The 25792-nt window shown below is 41.4% G+C and overlaps 1 protein-coding gene across 1 annotated transcript in view; it reads right to left on the bottom strand.

The window, feature by feature from the left end:
- Positions 1-50: 50 nt before the first annotated feature.
- Positions 51-25792, bottom strand: part of BTBD7 (BTB domain containing 7) — a 37866-nt gene continuing 12124 nt past the window's right edge. Inside the window, exons 4-11 of the mRNA XM_072116328.1 lie at positions 17682-17890; positions 16131-16206; positions 11682-11842; positions 11235-11378; positions 10802-10991; positions 10200-10378; positions 8630-9061; positions 51-8288 (exon numbers count right to left, since the gene is read on the bottom strand). Of these exons, the coding sequence (XP_071972429.1) occupies positions 7491-8288; positions 8630-9061; positions 10200-10378; positions 10802-10991; positions 11235-11378; positions 11682-11842; positions 16131-16206; positions 17682-17890 (2189 nt within the window). The 3' untranslated portion in view covers positions 51-7490. The remainder of the gene's footprint in view (positions 8289-8629; positions 9062-10199; positions 10379-10801; positions 10992-11234; positions 11379-11681; positions 11843-16130; positions 16207-17681; positions 17891-25792) is intronic.

Genomic DNA, 25792 nt, shown 5'->3' with positions numbered 1-25792 from the left:
AGAATGTGCCACACTAAAGGAGACAGGTGTGAATAAAGAACAAGCAAACGTTTTCTAAACAAGCCATTTATTTCTGAAATGCCAGTTATAATGTAGGATAAAGTCTGTTACATGCTTGTCAGCAACCGTAGAAAAATAGAACAAGTGAAAACCTTTGTACAACAGTAATGGTACTTGAAAGAGAGAAGAGGCGTTATACAATGTATCATCACACGAGACACAAATTCAAGTCTGGAGGTACCTAAATAAAAATACTATTCTTTAAAAACCCCACTATGTACAAGAGTCATAAACAAAGCTTACAAAGTACTGGTTATGCAGGTTGTACAAAACACTTGCATAGGACGCAGAGAGTCTGTGAAGTTCGCCTTGGTGTAGATTCCGGTTTCTGAGCCTTTAGCGGTGAAGGCACTTGAACTTTTTTTTTTCTGAATGAAAGCAATTTAAAAACTGCAGATTGCCACAGACATTCACAACGGAGACAAACATCTGTATCCCATAAATTGTCCTTCATAGATAAGTAACTGTGGTCCTGAATACACTGGAGCATCCCCAGAGAAACTGCAATAACACAGGATGATCCCAACACTTATGGGCGCCATGCAATCCCAACCAGCACCCTACAAAACCTAAAATGAACCACCTATACCTAGCCAGCCCCCCAAAGACATGCAGTCATTACACAGCACATACAAGGCAAGAGGAACATTGGGGTAGTAGTAAAATTAATAACAAGACCTGTGCAGTTATAGGGACAGGGCCCTCATGAAATAGTAGGCCCAACTTCAACTACTAAATGGCACAAAGGTGCCAATATAGGGCAGAGGGGAGATAAAATCTCCCCAAACTGCGCAGCGTTTTGGCCACAGGTAAGCATTACCCAAGGTGCCTTTAATACTGAATAGATCAGAGGACTCGGACATAACATGGCAAGATAATTTCCAAGCCGCTGCCCTGCTAGAGTTGGGAGCTGAAGTGGCTGAAAGTGTGCCTTCTATTGCATGTATGGGGATTGTTCGCCTTGAGGCTGCGTTCACATGTTCCCGTAGTATTGCGTTTTTAATGCAATTCAACAGACATGGGAGGGGCTTAGCCCGACATGCAAAAAAATGTGTGAACACAGCCTGAGGAAGATAGAGATGAAGGGTTAAAGTGTAGAGAAATATAAAGAGCATAACAACTTCAACCAAAATCCCACATTACTTTCCCTTTAAAATTTCTAGTAAACATTTTTCCAACGTTTAGTGTGAGTGTGTGTGTAATTTATTTTTTTAGGGGGTGGAGAGGCGGACATTAAAAAAATTGCTCCTCCAACTTCTCAATAAATTATGTGTTTGAGTTCTTTAACCATTTAAAGCCCATCGCTTGTTGTCCATATATACAAACTCTCTTGTTCCCCGACAGCTTATCACGTAATATTTCTGACCCTTTACGATTACACAATCCTGTGAACCGCACACATCTGCTGTGTGTAGGACTTGTTACATTGCATCCAGCGGCACACAAGAACATGGTCTAAACTGAATAAAATTGTAGCAAAACCTTAAGCTGTGATGTTTTAGGCCACATTGTAACTAACACAGATGTCTCCTGATAAATAACTTCCATACAATACAGAAAAGAAAGTGGTTGACCTTTTCATTGCATAAGGAAGAGACATTCTGGGGTCTGATTATAGCAATGGGGTCACCAGTTACCCACAGTACGGAAGAACATCCGTCAGAATTGAAAGAAGTCCAAATTCACAATATTGATAATACTTGGTGGTATTAAAGGACATCTACCACCAGGATCAGGGACTGTAAACTAAGCACTTACATGCTGGTGTGTGCCCGCTCTGGATCTGCTCTTCTTTTAGCTCCTTATGCCCTTGTTTTTATAAAAAAAAAGAAATGCTTTAAATAATAAAGCTGGGTCCCATAGCTGTTAATTCAGGCTGGAGGCTCTCAGGGTCATGTGCATAATTTTTAAAGCCTTTTATTATATACACAAGGATATAAGCAGTGGATCCTGCCAGAGGCGACACACACCAGAATGAGAAGGTGCTTGGTTTGCAACCCCTTATCCTGCAGGTAGTTTTCCTTTAATTATAACTTATCACATACTCTTAAAGCCTAAAGCGGATTTATGTGTCTCCATGATCCAATATAAACCTGTGTGACACTTTCATGTCAAGAAATAAACAAAACTGTGAAAGATGGATTTCGCCTTCATTCTGGAAAAAAACATGCAGCTTAATGTAGTTTGACCCAAAGCTATAAGTGACTCTGGGATGATTTTCTTTATACAACATTTTATATACTTATAGGATCCACCCCTGCTTCAAGTATACAAGACACAAACTTGCATGTGTGCTTCCAGTCACAAAGGAGATTACATTTATAAACCGGGTTTTTCTCATCATTCTCCATTGGTAGGACCAAGTTACTAGCCTAAAACTGGGTACAATTCATATCAGTTCACTGGAATGTTAAACTTTACTAAATGTGCTACAGCCAAAGTGCAAAAACCGCATAATAAGCGTATTACTAGAGCAGGGGAGTAATAAAAATAAGGCAATGAATAATTCACTGGAAATCTGTCCTCGTGTCCATCAACAAGCAAGCGCTTCAGTAAGAAGAAACACCATACCACGTGCATTATAGAACAATGTATGACTGGGGAGGGGTAGAAAATACTAAACCATATACAGAATAATTTAAAACATTTTGCCCCCATGTAGCAGGGAAATAGACACCATCACATCTCTAAACACACACAATCCTATCACAATCTCAAAACAGTCGTAAACGGCCTACGATTGTCGACAAGGACCTGATTGTCATGGGGACTGCCCCCTTATGGAGGGAATGGACATTGCAAAACCGTAACAGGCGGGGATTGAAGGGGCACAAAGCTTCCATAGAAATCACTGTTCACATATTGCACCAGGTCACATGATACACAAAAGAAACGTCACAAATGGTTCAATAATTGGGGATAAAGCAGCCCTATAGGAAAAATAATTCAGGACTGCTCAAGGACAGAAGCCAGAATATAGCAGAAGCTGCCATTTTGTTGGAGTCCAAACAAGTTAATCAAGCAACGTCCTATTTTAGGGGTTAGGTAGGGGTGACAAATTCACAATAAAACAAGCATTATCCACAATATAGCACATCCTATAATTTACAAAATGGCAGCTCACTGCCACAACAAGCAACCAGACAATCACAAAACATAGCGACAAAACAGAGAAGCCCTTTTAGAATTTCTCCCAGCAGGGAGAGCAAAGGCAATGCAGGAATGTTAGCACCTCGGATGAAAATGGTCCAACATCAACTGTGACCACGTCATAGGAAAGATCCACTGCAAATAGAGATAGCCATAGGCTCTCAAGTAAGCTCTCCATCATTACTACACTACAGAAGATCTAGGGAAAAAGCAAAAGGAAACCTTCAGCAAACATGGAAAAAGCTGGAAACAGCAGTGTGCTGCAAGAAAATGGAGAAAAGAGGGGGAAAAAAAACAAACAAAACTGTAGTGTGACCAAGCCCAAACAAGAAACTGCTCAGGGGTCACACAGAATTCCACACCAAAAATAGGTACATGAAGCCTAATAGTTTAAATGGGGTTTAATAGATTTAATTAGGGCTTGGAGCCTCAATCTGCTATAAATGTACACAAATTAATCTTGCTTGACTTCAGCTTTTAAAACACAGAGGGGAGGGCGGGCGGGCGGGCTGTCATTAGAACTGGGGTTTTAAATGGCAGTCTTAAAATTCGCACTCTGGCGCACCGACCTACCAAGAAGCTCCGGCTTCTTAGCACAAACAACGCCAACAATGAATCTCTCAATGTATCATTGTAGACAAGTCAGTTTTCTGATGTAAAAAGGTGTCACAAATCTCTCAACACTTTATTTTGCAACATTTGCCAACCTACTACAAGTTTCACTTTAGCCAAGATGATTTATCAAGTGAATCCAAATGTGGTAGACACCTCATGCGCCACATTTATCCAGCAGTCTAAGCCACTATGATAACTGGCACAAGAAGTCTCTGCTTCACGATAACCCCCCACCACACACACTTTGATCAACTACTTTTCCACTTTATTCTCTTTTGTCCATTAAGAAAATATGTGTATTCCTAAAGAAGTATCCACACCTTGCACTAGCATTGTGCTAGAATCCAGGAGTGTCCGGGACACTAGGGCAACATCTATTGTGAGATAACTGGATTGTTCCATTCCTCCTGTGCTTTCTAGATTCTATGGATAAGATAGACAACAAAGTGTAACCAGTTAGGGGAATGCCTCACTTTGCCTCTCAATCAGGAACACACCCCTTTGACGAGATGAAAAAGTTACACAGAGTTGACTATTTCCAGGAAGTATTACAGAAGAACAGCACAACACAGATCTATGGAAATAGATGTTACAGATCACGAAATGGCAAATTCTTAATAGTAAAGACGCATGCAGATCCAGCACACAATATCACTACCCATCCTCTTCCATTATATCTGCAGATACAACATGCTGTCCCTTTATAGTAAAATATAAAGCATGCAGTAAATGGACTGGGTCTTTAGAAAGGGGAGGGGGATGTTATGATTTCCAGTTTAGTCCTTCCTGCACCAAAACCCCTTTTCTGTAAACCTTGCCCAGAACTAAAAAGACAACCCAAAAATTTGAAGAAACAGAGATTCTCTCTAATTTATTAAAAATATGAGGTCCAATGTACTCAAAGGCCCAGATTTATTAAAGCTCCTGCGCCAGTTTGTTGGACTTTGCACCCTCTTTTTAGTGCTAACTGCTTGCACATGTATTTAAGAAGTGTCCACTATTCCGACACAACACAAATTTCTGCACTGAAAGGGACTTTCTGGTGCACAATAGGACCGTGCGACACATTTATCATGCAGTGTCTGACAGAAGTGTGTTGCACGCTCTGTTAAAAGGTGCACCAAAAGAAAAAAAGTTGGTGCATTCTCACTGAGCAGTGCAGGGGGAGCCAAATTCATGAAAACTCTGCGTCTTAATTCATGAAACTGGGGCAGCCAGTGCAGTTTGCACCGTTTTTGTTAGATGTAGGCCACTTTCTATAAAGTGATAAACAGTGCTTACAGGCAGACACACTGAAAACTGGAATATAAGAACAAGAAACACTATGTCTACTCTGTAAAGACCATCGACCAGTCCAGGAGAACCATTCAGCAAGAACCCAGGATGACAGAACAAATCCCTCAGCAGTAAACATGTCACAGGAGCACAACAAGCGGTACTGAAGCCAAGATGACTCTGAGGTATATCTCCATCTGTAGAAAATAAGGGTGTGCATTAACAGATGCTAGTTATCTGTGAGCACCTAGTGCTATAATATAGAGCTCTGCTGTCCCCATGGACAGGCCCTGCTATTACCACATTACGAGGTTGCTACAGGATATGTGAGGCTGCACAGGAGGCTCTCCACTTGCTCACAGCTCACGCTTGGCCTATAGAATATAGACTGTGGCTTTAAGAGCTCCTTCAGCTCAGAGGAGGTAGGTGATGTGGCTGCACAGGTGATCCGTGGAATGAATTATTCCTTCAGGAATACATCAGATTATACTTAATGTAGAAAAGCAGACAGAGGCAAGACAGAGATTTGGGGCCGTGGTGCATGTCAGCTATGGGTGGTGTACACGTGAACTCCCCAGATTAGTTATATAAATAGAAGGAGCATCGACCAAAACAATGTGCATCCACGCCATGTACAGAAACTTTTGTGTCATTCTGTGCTCTCTTTAGGTCATAGATGGAGATTCTGGGGAGGTCGAGTTTAGAAAGTTCTATAAAGCAAGTTTCTCTGCAATGTGAAATGACATTACTTCAAAAAGATGGATCTACATCAAAACTAGATTTCCCACAACCATTTCTACTCCCGGCAATCCTGCCGAAGGTGAAAGCATATCTAGACTTCTATGATAAATGGAATCAGTTGAGGTAAAATATAATTAACCTGCGGATAAGCCTGCGGATGATAACAGAACAGCTTCCATCAGATTTTAATATTAGTATTTTACAAAGTATTTTCCATTATGCAAGGCTGCACTTGCAGTGGGACTGAACCTTGCCGCTGCAGTTTTTTTACTCTAGTCTAGTATTCTGTGTTTTTAGCAGCCAATCCAGCATCCCTGTATAAGGAAGAACTCACATGACATCATAACGGGCAGTATTACAGCCCTGACAGATGCCACAAATGCTACCTAGATCACAGGTAAAGTACAATATCATAGCAGCTTCCACTGATAATCTGACTTCTACATTGGAAACCCAGCCCCTAAGGAGCCAGGTCACACAGTCGGCAGGAGCAGAGAGTTTGGACAACCTCTGTGATTCTATAACCACTACTCTAATAGTACCAGCATCATTTCCAATTACAGTTTGCTTGGCTCTGTAACAAATCAATAAAGCTCAAATCATAAAAGTGGACAGTTTACAGACAATACTGTAAAAATTATGTGTGGCCTCCATTTTTTTCTTTCCAGTGACTGATGTCTATATCCTTTTAGGATAGTGTTCTGCATATGTAACTGCTGAAATGGTAACTGTTGGCATTTTAAGAAACTGCGTCAATATATAATCAATAGCAAGTTTATGCACCTTTACCATTGACAACCCTTTTAAGACAAATGCAATTTAGAAATTAAGCTACTAAATGGGGTACTTTAACATTTGAGAAAATTCAGCCAGTTTCCTAGGTAAATAGCCCCGGTTAACCAATTGTGAGATATTGGAAATGTACAAAATACCCAATATAACAGGGACCAAAATGAAATCTGCACTACCACTCCCCACATACATGTAGCATAACAAGACTTCCACCCAAAGATCACTCATGTATTATTTTGGGAGGTGAGGATGTACATGTGACAGGCCAGAACCACCATGAATCAGGACAATTCTAACGCCAAACGGGTCAGGAAGACGTCAGAATGTGATGTAGCCTCGGCGCGAGGACACAAAATCCTACGTGTGCTTCTTTGGATCATTTCATTATTACAAAATAAACACTTTTTGTCCCATTACAAAATATTGTTTGTTAAATCCACTGAACCCATGAAGTCAACACAAACAAAATAAAAATGTACAAATACACTGCTCCCATACATAACCAACACATGGCAAATCATAAGAGGCAAATGTATGTAGGTGCAAAATAAGAATGCAAATAAAAACATTAGAAAATCAAGGTGCCAGCTAAAAGTAGTAAAACTAAAATTAAAAAAAGAAAAAAAAAAAAAGAACAAAAAGCCTTGCAAACAAAACCATCCATTGTTTATACAGAAGCCACCATAGAGGATACTAAGAGCATGCAGCCATTGTGATGCACGAGAGAAAATAAATGCAGGTTGGGTTTCCAATAAAGCATAGTTAGACACCGCTCAGAATTAATCCATGGAAAGTGTTGTACTCCACAATTTTTAGGCACAGAGATTATATCTAGAGGTTATTCATTTTTTTCCCCCTCAGAGCGCAGATTTCTTGTAGAGAAAGTCAGGTTTATTAGGAGACCTTCGCTCTCTGGCCACCATGTCCTCTCGCTCAAGGTCGGCGTTCCTCTGGTCGCTGTCAGCGATTCGCCTGAATACCCGCTCATCCTGTCTGTCAGAGCTGTAGGCAGAGTGTGAGGGTCTGCTCGAGGTCAGCCCGTAGGTCAGGTCAGACTCCATTTTTGTACGTCCCCGACCATGGTGAGAACCGTGGCTGGCACCCTCTTGGGCAGCAAGTGCGAGGTCAAGTCTTTGAGGAGGCTGTTCTAAGACATCAAGGTGTAGGGGTTCATTCTTTTGCCTGTGTGGGTGACTGTCCAAGGAAAATAGGTAATCCCTCCTAGAGTCTTCTTGCTTTTTTGGAGACATCTGGTTGGAGAGATAGGAGGGTTTTAAACCACTTGAAGGAGGTTTGCTATGACTATATAAATCTGGGCCAAAATAAATGCCCTGCGAGGCCAAAGGGGAATGTCTGCTTGGGACTGGTGTGGATGGTCGGCAGGCAGAGTTGGAGAAGTCGTAGAACTCTGGGTACTCTGGTTGGCTTTCACGGGAATCCATTTTCTGTTCTAGAGTTTGTTTCTTCCGTGAACTGTGCATATGTCGGCTGGGGATGCACGCATGGTGCTGGGAGTGAACCGGTATCATGTCTGACACCTGCTGGCTGAGCTGAGTATCAATGGTCAGTTCCGGCAGCCTCCTATCCTTCAAGGACATGGAGGAGACTCCCATTGCGATATCCGGCATAAACTCATTTAGAACTGGTTCACCGCACTGGTAAAGAGACAAGAAATGTCAGGTCACAGGTAGAATTAGGAGATCTACATTATATCCAACTTATATGAAGCACAGAACAAAATAAGACAGTAGAGGAGGATTTTTAAGCTAGGGGATGAACCTTCCCTATCGGCCTGAGCTAACCCTAACTGAGACTTACTACTGGCACTCAACCCACTAGAATCAGGGGCCCAAGTTCAAGGTCACAAATAACCTGCCCGGACATTATTACTACACATCCAAATCTAGCAATTGAAGAGGAACAGGGAGGGTCCACAAGACCCAAAAAATATATATCACAACAATAATACAAGACTGTACTGATACCATGCACTCACCGCTTGCTGTTCCGCTGCCAGGGCAGCTGCTGCGGCTGCTGCTACTGTCTGCCTACCAAGGCCAGTATTGTTAGTGCAATCAGGGGGTACAGTTTTGACACCAGGCAGGTAGGAAGGTGGTGTAGCTTTAGGGATGGTCCTGGAGTGGAACACAGTATGGTTGCAGGGGTAGGAGAAAGAGCGGGAAGGATGTTGGCTTGGCACTCTGTGCTTCCAGCCAACCTTAAACTGATTGTGAATGGGTGTAGCTGGTGGGTGATAAGGGGGAGGTGGAGGGGGCAATGGAGGATGGAAAGCCACATAAGAGTCTATGTCTGTAAACATAGGTTCCGTAGCAGGGGTGCTGTTAATCCTACATCTTCCAGGCTGGCGCAAGGTCAGAAGAGGGCTTTCATCACCAAACCTTTCATCTGGGAAGAACTTGTGAGGATTCTAAAAAGAATAAAATAATGTCAAGAGGCAGTACATTCTAGAAAAGAAAAAACTAAAAACAAACCTATAAAGCAATGTAAACCTAAACATATATTAAAATACAGAGATTATACGGAAACTGAGAACAGAGGACGCTTAACAGAATGCAGATTTTTGGTGTAATGTATATAATGTAAAGGGAATGAATATGCATAAAGTAACTTTTATTAAAGGGGTTATCCGGGTTTAAAACATTTTTTATGGCCGGGCTGGGGACGGCTATTTAAACATAATAAACATGTACTTACCTCCTCCGGTGCTGCCGATGTCCCGCGCCGCGGCCCGTCTTCTCCGTGCGCCGGTTTCATTACACCGGAGCACAGGGAGCTTCCGGCCGGCCGGATGCTCCCATGCGCACCATCTCCCAGCGCTTACAATGCTGAGAGATAGGGACGGATGGGAGGTGCCGTCCACAACGCGGACCAGAAGCTCCCTGTGCGCGGCTTCCGTGCCTCTGTTTGTTTACAGGGGCACGGATCGAAGTGACCGCAGCGCGGGACATCGGCGGCGCCGGAGGAGGTAAGTCCATGTTTATTATGTTTAACTATCCCTCCCCAGCCCGGCCATAAAAAGATTTTTAAACCCGGATAACCCCTTTAATGCAAGTCACCATCTATTATTCTTAGTATTTTTTGCCATTTTTATTTTCTTCCCTTTTTTGGAAAATACTGAAAATAATGGAAGTTGTAACCACTTATGGCCATTACAAAGAGTATTGTCAGCATAGTGTGTCATCTGGGCTTAGTAAAGCACCATTGATGATATCAATCACTGGGGAGGAGCGAGAATCCACAGCTCTTGGACCAGTAAAGATAATAGTGACAGTGCAGATAAGAAGGTAGAGTTGTTTGGCTTCTCTTGTGCATAGTGTACACAGATTTAACGCCCTATATATATAACAGTGGCAAAATTAAAAAAATAAAAAATTTTTTTTTTTACTGAAGTGTGAAAATAAAATAAAAATTGTCATTACCAAATAAATTATAAAAATATTCACATCAATAAATTTTGTTTGCGTGGCAAATTTTATTTACAAACTACTTTTCTAAAATAATAGGTTAAGGGTCTTTTAACGATTCTGTTCTACTATGTATATCACCTGTAACAGCTCAGCCGCTGAATCAGACAACCCAAATTCCCTCAAGACTCTTATCTGGATCTCATAGCTAACAGTAGCACCTTCTCCACAGTTTAAGGCGTAAGCACGCTGAACTTGCTCCGTGTGGCGAAGTTCCTGCAGCCGTCGAATCATCTCCTTCACTACTCCAAGGGGAGGAACTGAAAAGAGCAGCCAATTATTTTTTTAATGCTCCATGAGCCTACAATAGATTTTCTTTGCATCACACACACACCAACGTAATTCAAGAAGAAGAAATTCAATGAGACAAATTGCGACAAACTTTAGCAGTGCTATGTAATATTGGTGTAGGTCAAAAAATGCACCTAAAAAGTCCCCCCCAAAAAAAAAAATAAAGAAGAGAAAAAAAAAAAAAACAGATCAAAATAAAGATGCATGTCCCCTAATGAACCCATCAGTGTGTTTATGGAGAGGCAGCTACCAAAACAGAAGACGAACAGACAGACTAGAAAATACTGTTAGATTTGAACCCAAGATCTTATTTGGAAACAATGAGCCACTCATTGGATGTGGCCAGAATAATGTTAAGAAAAGGATTTCAAAATGATATAATGGTTGATCACCTGGTATTTCATTTGCTACAACAGTTGGGGGGCTCGTCTGGCTGCTGTTTATTTGCTGGTGGTTGATCATGTGACAGCATTGTGGCACGGCATTGTTCACCATATACAATGTGTCTGGGACATTGGACATTCGAACCATCCTCAAACGAACCAAATCTGTCTGTTCTACCATCATTTCATCAAGTACAGACTGAAAAAAAAAAATCTAGTTAGAACAATTTTTATGTGCCAGCTAAATGACGGAAATGAACAAGCATATCCACTTCATATATTTAGTTCACATTATTTACCAGTCCAGATAATCTAATGTGAACATTATAAACCCCCTCTCCCCCCTGGACCAAGAGTCTGGCTTCTGCAGTTTTACACTGAGAATATCTGACAACACACATGAATGAGGCATAACTGAGAAACAGAATAGTAATGGCATTACCTTAGCTTCCTCTACATAAGGTGAGAACAGTCTAGGCCTGACATAAATGCCGGCATTCTTTTGGCGTAACCAAGAGTTTGACTTCCCACATTCAGACGTTGGTAACATATCTGCAGGAGGAGTGCTGATCAGTCCCCTCTTCATCTGAATGAAAAACAAAACATTGGGTAACATAATACATCACTCACAATCAGGATATTGCTGATCCTAAAAGAATAACTATGATTAAATGTATTTTGATGCAAGAATTCTGAGACAGACTCTCAGATCCAGGCAATGCTAGAAGGATTTATGTCAGAGGAACTGACTTGACAATAAAGAACTAAGGCCAATTTGCCCCTTTACAGAACCATCTTCTGTCTCCTAGGGTGTGTCCAGCTCTGGTTGGTTTGTGTGAATTTAATGATCCATCTGGTAATATTTACTAAGCCAAGGGAAGCTACTTACAGGGTCGCTTAACACATCGCTGTTCATAGGCAAGATATGCTCAATGCGAACAAAAGGCAGCAGAGAAGACAATATCTCCTTCAACTCCTCCACATCCAGGTCCCTGCGTTTTACACCTCGTTTGTTCACACTGTGCGCTGTGCCGCTTAGCAGATTTGGCTCTGAAATACACGGAACAAAAAGTGATAAAAAGATTGTTGACAAAGTTAAGCATTACTACCGAATGATATGGACACCATTAAAATTAACAGTTACAGCCTGTATTATACCTCTTCTGGGAGGTTATCGTATACATTTAGCAAACTTTCTGACAAACATCTCAATAATTAAACTAAGCATCACATGAATGCACAGAGAACAGCCCCCGTTACATTCACAGATGTGATGACTATTTGGTCTGGGAAGTCACTCTGCACATAAGTGACATCACTTATTATAATTACTCTTTATTTATATAGCACCATCATATTTTGCAGCATTTTACAAATCATGGAGGACGTATACAAACAAAGTAAGACATTACAGATCAGTAACATGATCAGATGAAACAACAGGTAAGAGTCCTGCTCACAAGAGTCTATGCATGACAGTTTATTCAGTACACATCTCAAGTTACAGCCCAACTATAATCCAGAGCTGAATTCACTATTCTGCTGGTGGAATCAATGTTGTACTGCTCCTAGCATAACTAAGCTTTTAACAAAATTGCCTATGTAAAATTTGAGGAGGATACTACTACAATATACACAGCATGGTTGAATTCAAACAACAGCCAGCAGAGACGGGCCAAGCCACAGTAGAATGGGAGCCTTCCCGTATTCCTGGAGAACCCCTCTAAGCACTCAGTGGAAAACTGGAAAGAAAGCTGTTTTACACGGACAGTTGACAGATAAGTCATTGGAAACATCACTCTTTAAAAACGTCCTACCAACTATTGACCACTTCATGGTGACCTCCAGAGGTCGCATAAACGCCTCACCAGGCGTCATAGACGTTTAAAAGTACGCTTAGGAATTATCCCCTGTAAACTGCTGGATAAGCAGTCCGGCACACGCTGCAATCGTGGAGGCAAGTATGGGATCGGAGCACGCGGGCACTGCTCAGCACATGATGCAGTGTCCACCAGACCAATAACAAAGCTCCTTTCAAAGGGGCTTTGTTATTGGCTGAGTGCTCTGGAGTCTACACGTGTTGCATCAGTTTGTGCGGCTGCCAGACTTCAGCCACACCTGCTTCCTTGCTCCACAATTCGTCAGAACAAGGAAAAGCAAAAAAAAAAAAAAAAGCTATTTACCAGTTCCCATCCTGCTACTATCACCTGGCCCTGTACTGTTCTTTCAGCCCAACCAAATCCTGCTCCACGCTGCTATATGGCACTAGCTGCCTTTGTTCCTTCCCTCCCCCCAGACAAACTTCCCTGTCATGTCCCTCCAGCCACAGGAGGTGATATACTGGAGGTCGGAGTAAAGGCCAGGTGTGCAGAGCTGCATCCGTCCTCCTACTTCTACCCCTCCCTCACACACTGAGCCCAGCATCAGCGATCATCATGGCAGAGGAGCAACAAGTTGTGAAGAAGCTCCCTCAGCTGCACTTCCAGCTCTCATGACAGGACTGCAGGGCACAGAGGCCAATGCATTGCAATAGAAGATCAAGAACTCCATCTGGTAAGCTGCAGAGCCCTGTGTCCAGTCATTCATCTAGCATGTTATCTCTCCCTTCCTCCTATACATGTGACACATGTCAAAATATCTTATGTATGTATTTTGTACACCTGTCACTTCATATATGTGTAAGCATATTGGATACACGTCCGTGCGTTTGTGGAAATATACTGGGGCACATTTACTAAGGGCCGTGTGCAAATTTTCAGTCCGACTTTTAACGTTCTATTAGGTGCAAACTTCTTGCGCAGGTATGCAAGAAGTGTCTGCGCCACATTAGTGTTGCACGCTACAGTTGTGCCGTGGCTGCACTACTAAGTAGAAAAAGTGAGAGCCATTAGCTGACAAGGATCGCCTGCCTGCCCATGTTTACTATAGCATCACTATCAGTTATATGGTTAAAGGGCAAAGGTAATACAATTAAGGCTGCTTTTAGGCATTTCAGTTAACTTGTGTTTAGAAACTCAAATCAAGCGGAATGGGGAGGGGCTTTGTGCGATCACATACATGTTTCAGCGAACTATGTGATCCATAAGGGTGTGCCACACATACCGCTAGTACTGCATTTACAAACGCAGCACTAGCGTATGGGGATGTGTACTCCCTGTCGGCTAAAAATACTCCTCCAAAATGCAAAGAGGAGTATTTTTACTCTGCCTTGAAAAAATGAATGCGACCTCTGGTGACCTCAATGAGACTATATGGAATAGTGAGCATTTGAAACCCATTTAAACAGTGCGGTGTTGGTGGACATCTGGGTTGGAGTGTTGATATGTAGCAACAGCAGGGGAAACCATGTGGTGCAGCATTCAAGCAGGGACTGAGTAAAGTTAGGTTAGTATGAAGTGGTTATTGAAATTTGATTGGTTATTTAAAAAGCCACTTGATTAAAAGCTAATAAAAATCCCCAAGGTATTTAGTTAATTGGTTAATGGGTAGATGGCATTTTTTCACCAATGTTGGCATTTATGATGGAATTTTGAGAGATGTTAAGAAGTGAATAAAATCTTTTAATATTTTGATTATGCAAGATAAAAAAGGCTTTCTGTAGCTCCTTATAAGAGGGAAGGTAAAAATCAATTACTTAAAGGGGTTGGCCACTTTCAAAAAATGTGTTCCCTTAGACATGTCTCTCTGCATGTACAGTTATGGCCAAAAGTTCAGGCATGCCAGATGAGAGCTCCAGTTCGGAGCTGAAACGCGTCACATCGCTAAATAATAAAAAATCCCACTTCTGCCAGAATAGGCTATTGTCATCTCAGTCACAACTTTGAGCGCCGGTCCTCTGCCATTCCTTTCCCGTACGGGTCTCCACATTTTATTGACAGTTAAAATGAGTTAATGCAGCAAGTCGATATCTGCAATTCTCCCTGGCAGATCTCAATCAACTTCTGGACCAAATCCTGGCTGATAGCAGTCCATTCTTGTACAATCACTGCTTGCATTGTGTCACAATTTGTTGGTTTTTGTTTGTCCACCCGTCTCTTGATGATTGACCACAAGTTCTCTATGGGATTAAGATCTGGCGAGTTTCCAGGCCATGGACCCAAAATCTCTATGTTTTGTTCCCTGAGCCATTTAGTTATCACCTTTGCTTTATGGCAAGGTGCTCCATCATGCTGGAAAAGGCGTTGCTGATCACCAAACTGCTCTTGGATGGTTGGGAGAAGTTGCTCTTGGAGGACATTCTGGTACCATTCTTTATTCATGGATGTATTTTTAGGCAAGACTGTGAGAGCCGATTCCCTTGGCTGAGAAGCCGCCCCACACATGAATGGTTGCAGGATGATTTACAGTTGGCATGAGACAAGACTGGTGCTATCGCTCACCTTGTCTTCTCCGAACAAGCTGTTTTCCAGATGTTCCAAACAATCAGAAAGGGGATTCATCAGAGAAAATGACTTTACCCCAGTCCTCAGCAGTCCACTCCCTGTACCTTTTGCAGAATATCAGTCTGTCCTGATGTTTTTTCTGGAGAGAAGTGGCTTCTTTGCTGCCCTTGACACCAGGCCTTGCTCCAAGAGTCTCCGCCTCACAGTGCGTGCAGATGCACTCACACCTGCCTGCTGCCATTCCTGAGCAAGCTCTGCACGGCTGGTAGCCCGATCCCAAAGCTGAAACACTTTTAAGAGAATGATGCCAAGCACCAGCCTCCTTTATAAGTGTCCAGTGGTGTGATTCTTACTTAATCATGACAGATTGATCTGCAGCCCTGTCCTCATCAACACCAACACCTGTGTTACTGGAGCAATCACTGAAACAATGTTAGCTGCTCCTTTTAAGGCAGGCCTGCAATGAAGTTGAAAAGTGTTTTTTTTTTTTTTTTTGGGGGGGGGGGGGGGGAGTTCATTTTCTAGGCAAATATTGACTTTGCAATTAATTGCTGTTAAGCTGATCACTCTTTATAGCATTCTGGAGTATATGCAAATTACCATTTTAAAACCTGATGCAGTAGAGTTTGTAAAAATTAACATTTGTATCATTCTCAAAACTTTTGGCCATGACTGTATATGTCCATGTTCTCACCATGCTGCCCTCTGCATATAAACACAACTTCCTTTCTCTCACTGCTCTATGCCATCCACATGGCGTCTCCAACTGTGCCTCTCTTCATGGTTTGTCCTTTGTGACAGATACTGGGGAGGATGAGTGATATTGTCATCTCTGAGCTCTGCTGAAACTGAACGTAGAGTCTGCATACTGCACAAATGCTGAATCACATGATGAACATTCAGGGATTATTATTGAGGCAGTAAAGGCATGTGGTCAATTTATGTCAAAATCTCACCTCGGTCCGCTATTCTTTTCATCAGCTGGTATTCCCCCCACTTTATGAGATATTTCAGAATATCCTGTTCACTTGCCTGCATAGAAAAAAATTTAAAATAGTCAAGTAGATAAAAGTGATAAAAGTGATACTTTAGAAACTGAGCTCCTTCAGATCTAGAAGTTCCAAGTAAAGAGTCCCGAAATGTTTGCCATCAGTCATAAGATACGTTAATGATGAAAATGGGGCAGTCGGTTCTTTTCAGGTATGGTGAATCTTCTACAGGTTTTTACTATAAGGTGTACCAAATTATTATGCAAAAAGTGTTTAGGAGTGATAAGGTAAGAATTTTGTTTGTCAGTTAAACTCTTGGCCGGTGATGTGTGTCAGGGCTCTTTATATAATTGCAGACACCTGTGTTAATTAGTTTGGCAGGTGTGTCCAATTAAAGGCAAGACTTCTTAATAAGTCTGTCCCCCATTATTAAGCAGCCTACATTTTCAGCCAAAATGGGAAAGAAAAATAGGATGTATCGGCTGTGCGGAAGCCATCCTGTTGACCTCCTCTATCCACTGCACACCAGCAGAAAGGGCTCCAGTGGGCCAAAATACATGAAGTGACTTCAAAAAAAGGTGCAACGCTCGATGGTCCAGATGGATGGAGTGGAGGATGGCTGGTTGATGGACACCCCATGCAAACACGGCTACTGCACCAACAAGGAGGAGGTGGAGTAATATTTTGGGATGGAATCATGGGGAGTGAGATTGTCGGCCCCTTTAGGATCCCTGAAGGGGTAAGGATGAACTCCATAATGTACGTGGAGTTTCCCAAACAGCACTTCCTGCCATGGTTCAAGAAGAAGAACCGTGCATTCCACAGCAAAATCATTTTCATGCATGATAATGCACCGTCTCATGCTGCACATAACACATCTGCCTCTCTGGCTGCTATGGGCATAAAAAAAGGGGACAAATTATGGTGCTCCCCTGGCCTCAACCCCATTGAGAATCTCTGGAGCATCATCAAAAGGAGTGTCTATTATGCGGGGAGGCAGTTTACATCTAAGCAACAGCTCTGGAAGGTATTCTGTCCTCATGCAAAACAATTAAAGCAGAAACCATCCAAAAACAATGGACGAGAGAGTTCAGAAGCTCCTTTCGAACAAGGAGTCCTATGTGCAAATGTAACATAATCTAGAATACATTTTTGACTTGAAAACTGTTTGATTTCAGTTTGTAATAACCTGCTAAATGCTTATAATGTCACAAATGATCATTTTTTTTGTACCTTATAAAAATGATAAGGTTGAAAACTCTGCTGTGCATAATAATTTAGACCGTGCATTTTGAGTATTTAAAAAAAAAAAAAACATACTGTTATTATAGGCAGTTTGTTAAAAAAAAAAAAAATTCAATTATACTCAAAATAGTTGATGGCTGAAAAATTACAATGACTGCAATTGATTTAGGTCATTTTGGAAAATATGAGAAAATATTATTTGCATAATAATTTGGAAGACCGCATAGTTGCACAGTGAAGGATGACTTGTTCAGATACAGAACAGGGCAGTACCTGCAGATAGTCAGACTGGATGACACTCCGCAGATGATCCTTATTAAGCTCATAGAACACGTCAGAAATCATGACCTGGCTGAACTCCTCACACAGAAAGTGCAATGCTTGGCGATACACCCAATTGGAACCATAGGGCTGTGAGCTCCACTTCAAGATGGCGAGTAAAGTGTCTAGAGAGATGCTCTCTGCAATGATATCCTCGCAGCCTGAAAGAAAGAATTTATGAGAACAGTTGGGTCAGTCTGGAAAATAGATGCATCCAGTCATTTATATCAAAAGGAGGGGATATCCAACCTCTGCACAATGCGGTATGTAATGTGTTTAGGGGCTCCGTAAAGCTCTCAAAATAGTTTTAGAAAAGAAAATGCTAAGCTTAGGTCTGTCTACAAAGAATTCACATGGCCCTGCTGATTTCATGGGGCTGCACTAGGGCTTATTTGTACATCTTTTTTTTGTTCTCAGCAATAAATTCCTTTTTCTATGAGTTTATTACATGTCCATTCCCCTCCTTCCCCAAAATAAAGAGAAAAAAAAATAAAAATCTAAAAGTGACTATTTCAAAATAGCAATGCTTACATAACTAGACTGGGAATATACATATCCATCTATCCCCGACTTAAAGGGGTTATCCAAGTGTTAAAAATGAATGAGGGCCAGGCTGGGCTATTTAAACATAATAAACATCTACTTACCTTGTCCGGCGCTGCAGATGTCCCGCGCCGCATGGTTTTGTATTTTGTATGTTCTTGCGGTTTGTATACAGGGGCACACAGGGAGCTACCTGCCGGCCGGAAGCTCCCATCCAACACCATCTCCAAGCGCTTACAACGCTGAGAGATAGGGACAGATGGGAGGAGCCGGCCACAGCACGGACCGGAAGTTCCCTGTGCTCGGCTTCTGTGCCCCTGTAAACAAACAGGGCGTGCACGGATCAAGTGGACTGCGACGCGGGACATTGGCGGCGGCGGACGAGTTAAGTACAGGTTTGTTATTTTAAATAGCCCGCCCAGCCCTAAGTAATTTTTAACACCCGGATAACCCTTTAAGAACACTCGACTTACAGACGACCCCTGGTTACAACCACTCCCTCTGGATGTTAGTAATTTTTGCCTATAATGATCAACTGTAAGAGTTATCAAAGGTGTCTGCAACTAAGATTTATTGTTAATCCTGGTTCTCGTGCCACCCAAAAGTTTTAAAATCCAATATAAAATTGTGGTTACAATTATATAATACAGTTCCGACTTGCATACAAATTCAACTTAAAAGGGTATTCCCATCTGGGCATTCACTTTTAATTTAATTTTCTTCAATTGGATGTTATTGGATTATCTTCACAAAAGGAACATTTTTTTTTAAATAACATCTAATTTAAGAAATGTATATATATTGCAGATTAATGAAACTGAATGTGAATGCCCAGGCGAGAATACCCCTTAAGGGGGTATTCCCATCTGGGCATTTACATTTAATTAAATTCATTTGCCATTTGTAAACATTTCTTCAATTGGATGTTCCTGTGTGAAGAAATTTCTGTCATGTTGCCCCTTAGAAACGAGATAGCTTCCTTGGATACGACCACGTCACACTCTGGCAGCAGTGGCCAGAAATGCGCTATAGAGTCCTGTCTGACCTCCTGGATTCAGCAATCATTACCACAGGACGGCTGTAGGACCTGCAGTAACTCCTCGGGCATTTCATATACAATAACCTTTTGTTTCTTTGTTCACTCACTCCAGCAGATGTGCCCGTATCTGAGAAAGCCATCTCGTTTCTAAGGGACAATATGACTACATTTATGAGAAATTATCTTCACACAGGAACATTTTTTTAATAACATCTAATTGAAGAAATGTTTACATATGGCAGATGAATGAAACTGAACGCGAGTGCCCAGACGAGAATACTCCTTTAATGCTGCAGCACTTTTTCGTTTTTGCGTTTCCATTTTTCACTCCCCACCTTCAAAAATCTATAACTTTTTTATTTTTCCATGTTTTGCATTCACTGTATGCCCCAAATGACATGTCTACTTTATTCTTTGGGTCGGTACGATTACGGGGATAACAAATTTGTATAGGTTTTATAAGGTTTTCATACATTTAAAAAATTAAAACCTCCTGTAAAATTTTTTGGGGGATTTTGCCGTTTCTGGCGCTAATAACTTTTTTATACTTTGGTGTACGAAGCTTTGGGAGGTGTTGTTTTTTTGTGGATTTTGATGATGTTTATCATCAATGTTATCATTTTAGGACTGTGCAGTCTTTTGATCACTTTTTATAGAATTTTTTTTTTTTTTAATGGCAAAAAAGTGCCATTTTTGACTTTGGGCATGATTTTCCATTACGTGGTTAAACGCAGTGAAAAACAGTTATTTTTATAGATCGGGCATTTTTAGACGCGGCGATACCTAATGTGTTTATGATTTTTACTGTTTATATCAGTTCTAGGGAAAGGGGGGTGATTTGAGGTATTTTAATTATATTTTTTAAACTTAATTTTTATTTTTACTATTAGGGTACTTTAACCCTAGGTTGTCTGTAGGATCCCATCATATACTGCCATACTACAGCATAGCAGTATATGTGGATTTTACTCCTCATTCATTACAATGTGCTGATTGCACATTGTAATGAATAGGTTAACCCGAAGTAGCCTCGGGTCTTCAGAAGACCCGAGGCTACAATGGCAATGGATCGCCGCTCCCTGATGACATCACGGGGAGCGACTATCCTTGGAAAGATGGCAGTGCCCATACACGGCCATCTTTTTGAAACCGCCGGCGGCGATCAGCAGGAAAGCAATATGCAGCAAAGACTTACTGGCTATGGAGAGGGTTCAGTCCATGAGCCCTCTCCATGCACCTGCACCCGGCATGTGACGTAGTATTACGTCACATGTTGAAGAGACACAGCTGTCAATCAAAAGAATGAGGTGCAGCCTGGAGAAAACATAACTCTTGTCTACTCACATGCAGATCAGTAAACCGTCTGTAATTAAGGCACTGGGTAAAATTCTGGCGACAAGTTGTATTTAACTGCATTGAAAGCTCAATTTTCAAGTCCTATTGTGATTCTGTCACATTACTGTCAGTATCAAATTTTAACCCCTGAACAAGTCCTATTGCAAAAGAAGAACCACAAAGATATGCAAAGAATAACACGTTATAAATTAACACATTGAGGGCAACTCAGAAGTAGGGTTGCACGATGCATCGAACCATACTTGTGCAATACGTTCATATTTAGAACGTTTTAATACTGGGATTCTGTCATTTTTGGTAATCAATGACTTGTGCTGTTGTACAGACTCCTAGTTGCTGTCTGCAAGGGAATCCTCAGAGGAGACATGGGCCAGGGAATCCTTTGTATAGATGTGTAGGGATGCGGCAGAGCAGGGACAACATCATCAGGGAAATATCATGAGCTGTACATATCGTATATACTCGTATATAAGCCGAAAACCCTAATTTTACCACAGAAAACTGGGAAAACCTATTGACTCGAGTATAAGCCGAGGGTGCAGCATACAGCCTGCCCCCGTGCACCATACAGCTAAAAAAAAAATTAAATAAAACTTAATACGGCTTCTTCACTCTTCTATCTTCTCTAGCCGGCAGAATCGTGTCCATCAGCGGCGACAGCGCTGCATCATAGTGTGCGACGGCCGGCAGATCGCATGGACACAACTCTGCCAGCTAGAGAAGGTAGAAGAGTGAAGAGGAGACACGGGGAGCCGCGACAGAGATCGGGAGCCGCGAGAAACATCGGGGACACCAGAGGGTGAGTATTAAAGAGAACCCGTCATGCAAAATAACCCCCTAATCTAAATAGATTTTCATAAACTGCCATTAGAGAGCATTGTCTTTATCCCTTCATTGTCCCTCTACATGGCTGTAAACTTAAGCAATGAGGTCCTAAAGCTGTATGCAAATGACCTGTGAAATGTCCTATGAAGCATTAGCATATTCAAGCTGTCCACCTTATTCATGAGTGGGCGGCACAGCCACACCCCCAGTGCATGACTGACAGCCTGTATAATGGTGTGAGGTATAATGTGTAATGGCTCCCTCATGAGCTTGCTGGTGGCCACGCCTCCTGCAGCCTGTGTGTGTATAGGAGAGATACAACAGATCCAGGCTGCAGCCATGTTATAGCAGAACATGTCAGGCACTTGTGTAGCTGATGTCTGTGTCTCTGTGTATTAGGAGGATGCAGCTTGTCAGCAGATACAGCACACACACTAGCAATGCCTTACTATACATTACACACAGACATGAGCAGGGGGAGGAGAGGGGAGGGGTAACAGGAGTGACATCACTGCCTCTGACCATGTGACCAGCCTCATTTACATAATAAAAATAAGATGATTTTATAATGATTAATGTATGAAATAACTAGATAAAGGCTGGGATGGGATCCTTGTGAGCTGCTCCAGCAGGTAGTAGTGACAGGACTAGTGACACAGACCTGATGACAGGTGCCCTTTAAGTTTTTTTTTTATCATTGACTCGTGTATAAGCCTCGCCTTATACACGAGTCAATGATAAAAAAAAAAACTTAAAGGACACCTGTCATATATACGGTATATGGTTTTTCTACAAGGCTCTAAATTATTTCATGTTATTCAATGAAATAATTTTTTGTCCAGCCGGGATTTGAACTCACCTGTACTCTGTACCTGCCATAGAGATACAGGGCCTCTCAACTAGACTATGGATTTACTGGTCATCAATGGGAGGATTATTTTTCTGACTATAGCTTCCATAGAGTTACTCTGTTACACAAGCTCAATGCACTGGTATGTAGACATGGATCTTCTCAGAGATCGCTCTATACATCAGTACATTATACTTTTTTTTTTTAAACATATAATTAACACAGTTAAATTGAATAAAAATGTATAAGACAAAATATAGATTTTATATTAACATCACCAGGACAACCCCGCCTCAAGACATTTGCATTGCATTTCTAAAACGCGATGTATGCGCCCTATGTGACTGCACCCTAGACATTGAATCTAGAGAATACTATTGTATCGGTATCAAGTGTCAAGATACTTCTCCAGTTATCAGCATTGCACTTAAAATTCTGGTATTGGTGCAACCCTACTCAGAAGTGGTGGTGGATGTTTGTGGGCAATGTGCGTGCATTAAAAACATTAGAAGCATTAGATGTACAGACTGAAAATTCAGAAGCAGACATCTGTTTATTTGGCTGTCTGTCTGCTTCCGCGTTCTGTCTTCTACAAGATGCGAGTGAGGCTAAGTAGTGAAGAGTACAATCACTCCCATATGTGTTCCTTGCCTATACTGACAAAGCAGAAAAAAATATGCTCCCACCAAGGTCTGCCATACTACTGCCTTATAACAATACTTAAATACTGTAAATGCATTGCATTGGCCAGATTTGCAGTTAAATGTGGCTTTGCATTTACTTATTTAATACTTTAATGATGTGGCCTGAAAAGGCTTTAGTGACCAGGGCATTTTAGGTAATTATCATACGCAACGGTTCAAGGGCCAGAACACTTAATGTGCCATCTGTTTTCGAATTTTTTGCAGCTTTTTTTATTTTTCGAAACATAGGTAGTTAAAATGTAAAAAAAAAAAAAAAAAAAATTCCTTTTTTCCCCATTTATATATTTTTATGGATTAGGTGGACAAAAATAGTTTTCGGTGATGTATACAGTATATACTCGAGTATAAGCGGAGACCCCTAATTTTAACAGCGTTGCTCTGGTATCAGCTCCGTGTCCCCGCGCTGTCCCTCGCAGGCACCGCGACATCAGTCGCGGGCTGACAGTGTGTGCCGATGCCAGAAGGAGAGTACAGAGTTTGTTATTTTTTTTCTTGACTTGAGTATAAGCCGAGGTGAGGTTTTTCAGCAAATTTTTTTTTGTGCTGAAAAACTCTGCTTATACTCGAGTATATATGGTAGTACTTTTTTTTCTTTCAAATTAACTAAAAATTTACATTATTAATGAATTCCCCATTTTATTTTGGTCGGTTTGATATAAAATATGTATAGTCTCGGGCAAACGGGGCGACTAAGGCTATTTTTTTGTAGTGTAGTGGGGGATTTTTTAATCATATGGGGAAATGTTAATGTATTTTTATGAATTGTGTGTGTGTGTGTGTGTGTGAGTGAGTAATATGTCCCCCATGAGGTCATACGGCCATTTTGCACTTTTTTTTCCTTCTAAATTTACTTTATTCTTTTTATTTTTTTATTTTACAAGTTTTCTATAAGAGCCCCAGTTACAGAGGAAAACGACCACCAGTCACTGGTTGTGCTGATCAGAGCTGTACTGGGTCTAATTAGACCCAGCAGCTCCGATTAAGTCTTGAGACCCCAGCAGTCACGTGAGCGATTAGAACTAGGGGCAGCACCGGCTCTGTTCCTCCATGCATTGCGCTACTTCAGCGCTATGCTGTTATGAGCGGAGAAGGGAGAAGCAGTAATAAACCTAGAGACCCGTAATTCTCCCCAGAGATACCCGGAGACCTGGTCCTGCTCCTGGGGCTAGTGCGACGTCTAAAGAACTCACTGCAGACTCCGGACCTGCACCTGCTGACGTCTAAAGTCAATGGACGGTCCAAAACAGGTTATACTGCAGAGCTCTTCTCTTGGTGTAGTCACTAAGTACATTACATATCCTGTACGGATCCTGGGTTACATCCTATATTATACTCCAGAAATACAATCACTATTCTGCTGGAGTCTGTGTACATACATTATATTACTTATCTTGTACTGATGCATATTTACCAGTATGGGAAGTGGATTCACTGTATGAATTCAACCTCTCTATATTGCCCACCTCTATATATTTCTTTTTGCCTCTAAGAGGTATTTGAATTTCAACAAATATATGTTATTCTTTGTATAATGAAAAGTTAGGCAATTTTCCAATAAACTTTCTGTATCGATTCTTCTAGATCTCTGATAGCTGTCATTCTATAGAAAGCTCTATTGTTTACTTCCAGTGTACAGAAATCTGACCATGGTCACACAGGTGCACATCTCGTTAGTATAGATAGTACAGAGTAATCAGAGCTGTTTGTTCTAAGGAGGTGTGCACCTGTGTGACCATTGTCAGATTTCTGTCCACTGGAAATAAACAAAGCTTTTTTTTTAATAGAAAAACAGCAAACAACAAGAAAAATTTGAGAAATTGATACAGAATGTTTATTGGAAAATTGTGTAACTTTTCATTATACAAGCAATTAAATGTATTTGATGAAATGGGGTAAAAAGGGTTTTTTTCCACTAAAGAAAATTCTCAGATTTCAATCCCCTAGTGAGGTTTACATAATAAAGATCATTTTAACGCCCTCCTTTACAATGTTACTCATTTTTATTGCCGATTTAGCTCATATCACTCCCTAAGCTGCTCAATGCAAAATTCCAGGGTATGGGTGGGGAGTCTCTAAGCAGACAAATTATGATCCATCTAGTAATGTGGGGTGACAGTGTGGTTAGATTATCAAGGGTAAAGGTTTATATACACTTTTATCTGCTACTGACTTTGTACTAACACGGACACATAGGCGAGAAGAGACAGATCAGAGATGACGAGTTGCCTATTACACAGAGGCATGACAGTGGTTGACAGACTTTTACACTGTTACGCTTTTAGCTCTGCTACATCTCTGTTCGGGGCAGGCACATATATCCTTGTCGTTTGGAGCTTCTCTCTCCTCACGATATGCTGGCAGGAAATGATCAGTGAGTGTCTGAGCTCCGTGCAGGGGGCGTGGCTACAGGCTCAGAGCAGAAAGACACAGAAACTCAGCAGCACGCTGTCACACAGAGATTCAAGATGGCGGGCCAACCCTAAAGTCAGAAATTAGAGGGTTGTGTCTAGGGGCAACTGAAATTGTGTACACCAGAACTGATAAAATACAGTTTGGAATTATATCTGTGAAATGCTGTATTTTCGTTAATAAACAGTCCATTATTTTGTTGTCCTGAGTACATATAAGAAACTGGTCTTCGTGGGAAATAAGCCTTAAAGTTCACCTGGGTTTGGCAGGTTCCATTAGATCTTTCATTAGAGTGGAAAAGTTGTGTAGTGTTACTAGAGCTCTAAAGCCACTACTA

This window comes from Engystomops pustulosus, chromosome 7 (assembly GCF_040894005.1).
Source record: "Engystomops pustulosus chromosome 7, aEngPut4.maternal, whole genome shotgun sequence".
Lineage (NCBI taxonomy): Eukaryota > Metazoa > Chordata > Amphibia > Anura > Leptodactylidae > Engystomops > Engystomops pustulosus.
The sequence above is the reverse complement of the archived record's forward strand: the minus strand, read 5'-3'. Positions and strand labels throughout refer to the sequence as shown.